The sequence below is a fragment of the Trachymyrmex septentrionalis genome, unplaced genomic scaffold, assembly GCF_001594115.1.
Source record: "Trachymyrmex septentrionalis isolate Tsep2-gDNA-1 unplaced genomic scaffold, Tsep1.0 scaffold30, whole genome shotgun sequence".
Classification (NCBI taxonomy): domain Eukaryota; kingdom Metazoa; phylum Arthropoda; class Insecta; order Hymenoptera; family Formicidae; genus Trachymyrmex; species Trachymyrmex septentrionalis.
In genome coordinates, this window is record NW_017305463.1 from 1,015,072 (window position 1) to 1,024,437 (window position 9,366).

Consider the following 9,366-nt stretch of genomic DNA (forward strand, 5'->3'; position numbering starts at 1 on the left):
ACAATTTCATAAGCATTGGACTGCTAACGGCTAGAATTTGCACGCTGCACGATACTACACTCGTATGTTTCGATTCTTTGTCCGTACGCATGATGATGACCGAAACGACGCTACGACGTATGTTTGAGTTTGACGAGTGTATCAATGTAACGTTCGAACGATTAGTCCAACTTGTCGATACGATCGAGTATACGCGATTCTTCAATATTGCGTCCAAGAACGTTATACGCGATGGCGACATCTTTAATGGACATGAGCTCGTAGATTGCAAGCTATTAACTTTAGTTTTTTAATACGTACGAAAAATCAGTGTAATAAAATGTGAATAAAAAAAAATTTGTTCGCATCACTATGTATATATTATATGTACTTTATTTTACTACTCGTCCGTCATATTCTCTGGCTCGACGCGCTACTAAAAAAGAAAAAGGAAAAAAAAACTTAACGTATTGTGAAAACTATGTCATGAAAAAAGAGAAAGAAAAAAATAAGATGTATTTGTATTCTATCGTCGCGTTCTACTTTTTTCTAACGTACAAGCTCTTGTTACTTACGCATTTTTTTGTAGTTTTAGAATTTTAGAGTTCTAGAGTTTCCTGTGCAGCGCAAAAGTAAAACATATTCTAGGCAGCATTGCTATAGCATTGCTATGGCAAAGGATGTTTCTCGGCGTTAGTTTTGCCAAGTCTTGTTTGTGTGCGCGAAACCAGTATAACACAACTTTATTTTTGAATAGACGTTATCTATTTAGCGTATGTAGAATCTGATGGGTTCGTTATTAAGGTCTAATAATCTCAATCTCTCGCAACTCGCGGTCTCGCGTAAAAAGTAGCCACAGACATAATTACCAACATTGCAAATATAAATAACAAATATTTAAAAAAAAATTAACCGACTCTCTCACAAAATATTATGACGTCATGCATGCTTCCAATCAAAGAGCGTTTCCTGTCTACTTTTTTTGCAATCATTTTAATTAATTTTTACCAACATTATTTATTGTTAAAATCTTGTATGCGGATTATAATTTTCTTTAATTCAATATGCAATATATTTATAAAAATAATTTTTGATAAATATGTAGTTTAGGAGAGCCCTCTCCAATGGCCTTAACCTTAACATATGTTGTCAAGGTCATGACTCTAAGTGACTGAGAGAAAGTTTTAACCGTTGGACATTACTTGTTAAAAACAAAAGAAGAAATAATATGTCACATTTCTGTTATATAAAATGAAATGCTATATAAAAAGTTTGATTTCTATCTCAATCCCTCTCTGTTTAAGGGCACATGACTTTCACTTAAAGCGACCACGTTACGATTTCTGTTTTATATGGTGGAAAAGACACATGATATACGTTATTTCTTAAACTTCTTTTATTTATAACTTTTTAACGACGTTAAAATTTTCTCAAAGTCACTCAGGATCATGACCTTGACAACATATGTCAAGATCAAAGTCATTGGGGGAGGGTTCCTCTAAACTATATATTTATCAATTTTTTAAATATACTTATTTAAAAAAATTAAATCCTATTGCATCCGTGCCATTACCATAAATGAAAATCAGAGAGGTAGTTTTCACTTCTCGATCACACTCGAACGCAAAGAAGAAAAAGCCACGTAACCTTATGTAGAAGCAACGCAACGAGTGCTTACTCAATATGGAGAGACTGAAAATTTAGCCTGTCTTGAAAAAAGAGTGAAAATATGGGTTAATCTTGTTCAAGAGTGACAGATTTTTACTTTTTTTAAAGTGAGATTTACTTTTTTGGAATCAGGTTCATTCCAAAGGAATGAAATTCCAATCCCTTTTTTGGAGTGAAGTTCCATCTACCCTGATATTACACTCCAAAAAAGGGATTAAGATTTCACTTCTTTGAAGTGAATCTCATTTCAAAAGAATAAATCTGACTCTAAAAAAAATGAATATCTGCCATTGAGCAGCTATATTTTAACTATTTTTTCAAGATAGGCTAAATTTTCAGTTTTTTCAGGTGAGATTTCACTCCATGAGAGTTAGAGAGTAATAATAATCAACTTCGATAACTAATATTTCGTTCCGCAAGACAGAATGACGTTTTTCCTGTCAGATTCATTTGTTTTGTGCAAAAATGTGAAATGAATTTTTTAAACGTGAGGTAGAGTTAAACTTAACATTTACCCTATCCTTTTACTTTGCACTCTTTGCAGAGAGTGAATCATGATTCACTAAATCTGACTGATAAATGAATCCAACAGAGGAAAATTTTCCACTTAAAAGGAAAGGCGCCTGACGTTCATTCCTATACTGATCTATTACACTAGAAAAAGGTGCTTTTTTACTCTATTAGAGTGCGATTTCACTATATTTTATAGCGTAATTTAACGTCTAATTATAGGGATCACTCGAAATACGCAGGCTAAATTTTGGGTTTTAGTTGCACTTGAATTTGACTCGTTTTGAGTGAAATCTCACTCTTTCAGTTTTAGAGTAGCTTTTCGCACATAGCAAGAATAGAACAATTTTTTGTTTTGAATGAAAACGCGTCAAATAAGCATAATTTCATTGAAATTGAAGGTGAGGGACGTCTTCTAAATAATTACCTAAATAACTTATACGAGAAATCGAATAACAGATGAATTCTAAATTGTTTATACACATGCGTGTGATTATAGCTCAGAGAGTTTGCGTCTAAGATTATCATCTCACAGATCTTAGAGTCGAATCTTGCCAAACCCCATGCGTTTTTAAAAATATGTACATGCGTATAAATGTTCGGTGTATTTCACACGTGATGATGTATATATAATGTAAATATGAGAAAAAAAAAGCTTTGATTTTTTATTTCTTATATTTACATCATATTTGCATTTTGGTATCTAAGTGTTAATCAACAAATGGAATCCCTATTGGAAACTGTTGGAGAGTATACATTACTTTACATAGAAAACTATTACGGATGGGAATTTAGCGATTCAAAACGTTTATTAAAAACTAGAACTATTTTCTATAATTCTTCATAATAAATTTTATGCAGGGTATATAAGTTAAAATTAAATATTGTAGATTACTATACAAATAAATTAAAACGTTTCGTAGTATAGAGATTAAAATAAGTATTTTTTTACATAGGGTAACTCCGGTATATACGCCGCACCTATCAAAAACTTAATTTATTAAGTATTATTTATTATATTTAAAGTAAACGAACTATATTAGTAAAAACTTTGTACTATCTACTATTATGAAAAAAATATTAGAAATCCAAAATATTTAGATTTCGTATTAAAAAATGAACTTTTTTAAACCCTTGCATTTTTGCCGTATATCCCATAGAGGTGGGATATATGGCTACTCATAGGAGGAGGAGAAGTATGTATGACTCATAAGAAATTTATAAATAATGCATATAAAGATGTAACATAACACAATAATTTATAAAATGCGTTTTTAAAGTTTTATTAAGGAATCAAAATGATAAATATGTATATGAAGTAATAAATAATAATTACAATTTTCTCAGATATATATTACAAGTGTTATGACATGAGGTACATATTTATTGTAACGCGTTTATTATATTTAGTGCACTGAATTCAATCTGCGCACTTTGTTTGGTTTAGATATAAATCCCGCCTGTTAATGCCATATATCCCAAACAGGGGAATATACGTACAAGACAACAAATTAAACAAAAGAATACAAGAGCAAAATACTTATATTTTGTTATACAACATACTTTACTATTCCTCTACACTCATGTATCACGAAATAATCACTAAGTCTTTTGCACGTCCTACAATCATTTTATGTAGATTATAATTTATGGCGCTACTTATCACAGTGACAAATCGATTCAACTCACAATAATTTCATTAATATTACCAGGAAGAAACTGAAATCAATACTAATATAACATAAAAGCATGTAACAGAGTAGTTGCGGGAAAATTACCTACACTCTTTTTATTTTTTCTGACTTCTGCGGCGTAAAACTCAGCGCGGTATTTGCTGGAGTTACTCTAAAAGGTAAATAAATATTGTAATAAAATAAGATACTTTTCGCTCTAAAAATTATTTTAAAATTTCACAAAGTTATATTGCTTTTTATTGTAACGTACGTGTATAAAATTTAAAGATACTTTTTTTACAGATTACAATAAATGTCCTTAAAAACCGGTACGTTATTAGATCCTTCTTTACATGCTTTTTTGCATTCCTGGCTCAACAATTAAGCGGCGTTAATATTATGATTTTCTACGCATTAACACTCTTCAATGTTGGCGGATCAGGCAATCTAACCGGAAGCGAACAAACCGTCCTTATTGGTGGAGTACAAATATTGTCTTGTTTCCTAGCGATGTGTCTAATAGACATAGTCGGACGACGAATACTGCTAATTGTATCTTCGGTACTTATGGGATTGTTTCTGATACTGTTAGGTAAACAACTTTCTATGATGATAATGTCTGTCTTAGCAAATAATATGCATGTCTAGCTCTTTTAATTTTTCGGTACCATTCTATAATATTTTGTTATATACGTACCTAATATTGAGAAAAATATAGCATAAAAATTAACGTGTTATATTTTTGAAAATGCATACATTAAGAAGTATAATCGTAACATGAACCATAAGGTAAAAAGATAAACCTTTACATTAGGGGATCTCTTTAATGATCTTAATCTTGACCGTATGTTATTAAGATCATCATGATCTTGAGTAACAGGTTTTATACAGCCGATGGTTGCCATTCGTTAAAAAGTTATTAACAAAAGAAGTTTAAAAAAATAACGTCTTTTTTCTAATATAGAAATTCTCTTTTAAAATAGATTTCCTGCTTTAAAAATAAAAATTTTTCTTGAATACGTTTTCTCATAATTTTTGTTATTATATAGTAGCGCTTAGGAGCGCATGACTTTCTACGCGAAGCGACTTTCACCCCACCTCCTCCTTGCCAAGAAGCACACGACTTTTCACGCAAAGCGATTCTCACCCTACCTCCTCCCATATCAAAATGATGTATATGATTTTCCACACGAAACAAGTTTTATTACGGTTTATAAAATAGAGATGGATAATATTTTGCTATAATATTAAAAATTGCATCTACGTTCTTTAAAATTTCTTTTAAAACAGGAAAAATTTATTGTAAAGCAGAGAATTTTATTCTATATAATATAAAAAAGACATTATTTTTTTAAACTCCTTTTATTAATAATTTTTTAACAAATAGCGACCGTCGGTTAAAACCTGTTAGAGATTACTCAGAGTTATAACCTTAACAACGTATATTATAGTTAAGGTTATTAACGAAGTATCCCTTAATGTAAAGATTTACCACAGCGCTACACATTTTATTGATGTCAGGAACTAATTCAATGTGCGCGAGATTAACTATGTATCTTTAAAAATTCATTCAAAGTGTAATATTATAAAAATTGCCTTATGGCTTTTATAGTAAGTAGTAAATAGCATTAGATTTCATGGAAAAAAATCAACGTTATGCTCAATTGAAGTTAAATCTAAAATTTTTGAAAAAATTAAAATTTTGCGGAATATATATAATGGAACATTCTTGAAATATGTAACAACATATAAATAACATTTTTATCCGCTATTTAAATGTTTCTTTTACATAAATATTACGTAAATATTCGGAATGTTTTTTTGAGGATTTTAGAAACATTTTATGAATAATTCAGTTTTTTTTTAATATTTAGCATTTGCTGGGATTTAATTATGGATTATTATTACTTTATTTAATTCAAATTAAAACATATAAAACAATAATAAAATGGAATAAAATCATCCATAACCTATATGATCAAGCATTGACTGTTAACTATTTTATTAATTGTTTGATATTGTTCTGGATAAAAAATATAATTTTCTTTTAAAGAGTGATCCGCAACTACTGGTTTTATCCTATTATTATTATTAAAAATGTATCTTTATTAATAAAAATGTTAAGCTCAATACGCACAAAAAGTAAAAGAAATTTTAGATGTGTCGCATTGTGTGACAAGGGACCCGTCGGAATTGACTCTCATCGAATGAGCTTTGGATATCATGTAGAGTATGAAAAAATATTAGACTCATATTTTCTTTTGTGTTTATCTCGAGATTTAGGAGATGAAATATCCCGTCGAAAATGGGTCGTATCGTTTTTCTAAAATATCTCTTAAACTATGAGATATACAAAAATGAGATAGACAAAAATGTTTTAAATAAAAGTTGTATAGTTTTTTATACTCTGTAATGTTGTGTCGGCATGTTGCAAAAATCAATTTTGCTACAAATTGTTATAAACAAATTATTAAGAATTGATTGTAGAAAAATTCTGATTACATCAATCGATTGTACGGAAAAAATGACTAAAGAAGCATGCTTAAACTTTTTAATGTTCATGTAAAAAATAAATAAATTATGAAAAGTCATTCCTATCCATGCTTAGATAACCAAGAATAGCCAAAAAATGATAATTGTAAATAGAACCGGGCACGAGAAAATATTTTTGACGTTGAAAGTACAATACAAAAATCAATTTTACAATTGTTATAAACAAATAATTTTTACATAAACAAAGAACAATTAAGAAAGAGCTATACAATATATGTTTCTTTAATAATTTTTCCCATACACAATCGATTAGTATAGTTATTTTTTCTCTACAATCAACTTTTAATTATTTGTTTATAAGAATAATATCGTATACTATCCAAAATGATGTTTTTCTTTTTCTTCTTCTTCTTAGGCCTCTGGTCTGTGTTACATCTCTCTCACATGCTTGTAGTGTACACGCTGATAATTTAATTGCCATAAGGATATAGAACCTACAGTTTTAATTCCAGTTCCGAATGGCGAACTTTTTGAGAGGTATTTCTATGAGCAAGGATATTCTCAGGAGGTTGCTTTTCCAATAGGAGACACGAGCATAAATATTTTGATTCCTACTAGGATCGAACCCAGGACCTTTGGCATGATAACAGTGCACTGTTTGACCGTTCGCGCTCATGTAGGATGTTATCACATCTTTTTCTGAAAAATTTAATCGTGAAATTGTAACATTATTTATATTTATATTTATTACATTTCTGCATATCATTTACACATGGGGATATGTACTTAACGTAATAAAATATAAAAAAATATGAATATAAATTTTAATAATTATCTGAAGAAGTACAATATAAAGTAATATATAAAAGAATAATAATACAATATAAAACAGTGGTCGAAATTATAGTTGCTTATTTCAAGCCGATTCTTGAAGCGATGCCCATTGTTCCCCCACGCTTGCCGCTCGACAGTCAAATTGCCGATTACACGGCTATCGCTATGTCTTAGAAATGTCCCTTAGTGAAAAATACGCTGATAACGTATCTTTAGCAGAAACATGTAAACAAATTTTACTTTTAATGTAATTTTTATAATGACAATAGTGTACGATAATTATAATAGAATTTAGATAATAGTTTTCCACCTTTGAAGTACTATTGCAGATGCGTTTTTTTTTAAAGTGGTTTCTCTAATAGACCTAATCCACTAAAAAATCGATAAAGATAAACTATACGATTTGAGAGTAAAATATTAAAAAATGTAAAACATTTAATTAAATACAAACAGGGGAGAATCGACTAATTTTCTAAATAGTTAATTTGATTTATTAGAGTACATAAAGACCCTTTACCACGTGACAAGAAATCGAACGTTGACGTTATTTATAAGATCTCGTGTAAGAGAGAGTTGCGAGGCAAGTTATGTGGAACGAACGTGTAGACAGCTAAAGTCAAGAATTACGGAGCATAAGAACCACAGATGGAACACCTCTACTCGTAATGTCATAACGGAGCATCGGTTACAAGAAGGCCATGATTTCGATTGGGAGAACGTTACAATACTGGACGAGAAACCTCACTACAGAAAGAGATGAATTTCGGAGATGATATTCATCAAGAGACAGACGCACAGACTCAACTTGCAGACGGATATGGAGGGGCTTCCCAAGGCCTATCTCTTGATTATAGACAAGCTATAAAAATCTGTGTTGTTGTCACATCTAGTCAATCAGTGTCGTTCGTGCGCAGTAATGAGTCTTTCTGGCGTGATTTTTGATTACTTTCCAACTTTTATTTTCATGGAATTAATTAACGTTTCAATGCAAAATTTTTCATTTGTTAGCTTCAATACTAGCTAAAAGTGACTCACTGTGTCTGACACCGATTGGCCAAAAAATGTCCGAGAACCGGTTTTTGAATAATTCATAGTAATGTTTGCGATATAGTTTGTGATTTGTGATTAGGGTGAGCGGCCTTATTTTCTGGATATTTAATTATAATCTTAAGATTTTTAATAAATTAGTTTTTCATATTTCTATTTAAATATTTCCATTATTTCCTTTTTTCATTCTTTTTTCTTTTTTCTTTTTCTTTCACTCTTTTTGGGTTTAATTCTGGCATTTAAATTCTCGAGATAAGGGAACTCACCATGACAGGATAATTTTTATTCACAGTTTATGTTAGTTTGTCTTTGAGGAGGGTTAAAAAATGAGTCGAAACATGTAAGCGCGTTTTAGTTAATAAAAAAATTTCACACTTCATAGATGTATTATTTGCGTGACGTGTTCTGCGCTTGACTCCTACTGCTTGTATCCTTTCCAGTTAGATCTTCTACGTTATTTGCACGGTATTAAAGATGATATATCACAGAGATTGTAGATGAACTAATTCGTATCAACGAAGACAATGATGCATCGTTCAGACGAGAACGTTTATCCGTTTTTAGAAACTTCATTTTAGAGAAGGAACATTTGCAAAGATTGTGGACCCACATACTCGTATAAACATAGAAAAAATTCGAAGACCAAAATTTCTTAGACGTGGATAACGAGATATAATACATCTAAAATTTTGAAGAACTCGACCCCCTTTTTTGTCGTGTTTTTATAGAAATATGACATTGTAAATCGCAAAGTTCTCTCTAAAATTCTAAGCTTTGTTCCTCGATTTGCATAGTGAGAGGATTTTTAAAAAGAATTAAATCTTGTCTTAATGTTTTGAAATCATTAAATGCGTGCGTGCGTGAGGAGGGTTAGGGAGGGGGAAATGCATCACAGACGCTGGGTCTGAGAGAGAGGAAGGGTTCGTTTCTTCTCTCTCTCTCTCTCTCTCTCTCTCTCTCTCTCACCCGTTGCGTTCCATCCTATTGTCCTCTCTGTCGCCCGATGTAATCCTATACTTATCATTTACGCTCTCGCTTCCTCCCGTTGTGCTCTCTCTCCCACGTTGTCTTTTCTTCTTTTGCACGAAGTTATTAAATAGATATAATAAATATTTCATAAATTTTTAATTATACGAATTAGTAATTAATTATAATAATTAAT

At 30.7% G+C, this 9,366-nt stretch overlaps 1 protein-coding gene across 1 annotated transcript in view; it reads left to right on the forward strand.

The window, feature by feature from the left end:
* LOC108749579 (facilitated trehalose transporter Tret1-like) overlaps positions 1-9,366 on the forward strand; it is an 84,321-nt gene that overhangs the window by 49,058 nt on the left and 25,897 nt on the right. The window contains exon 5 of the mRNA XM_018488361.1: positions 4,134-4,422. Coding sequence (XP_018343863.1) covers positions 4,134-4,422 — 289 coding nt within the window. The remainder of the gene's footprint in view (positions 1-4,133; positions 4,423-9,366) is intronic.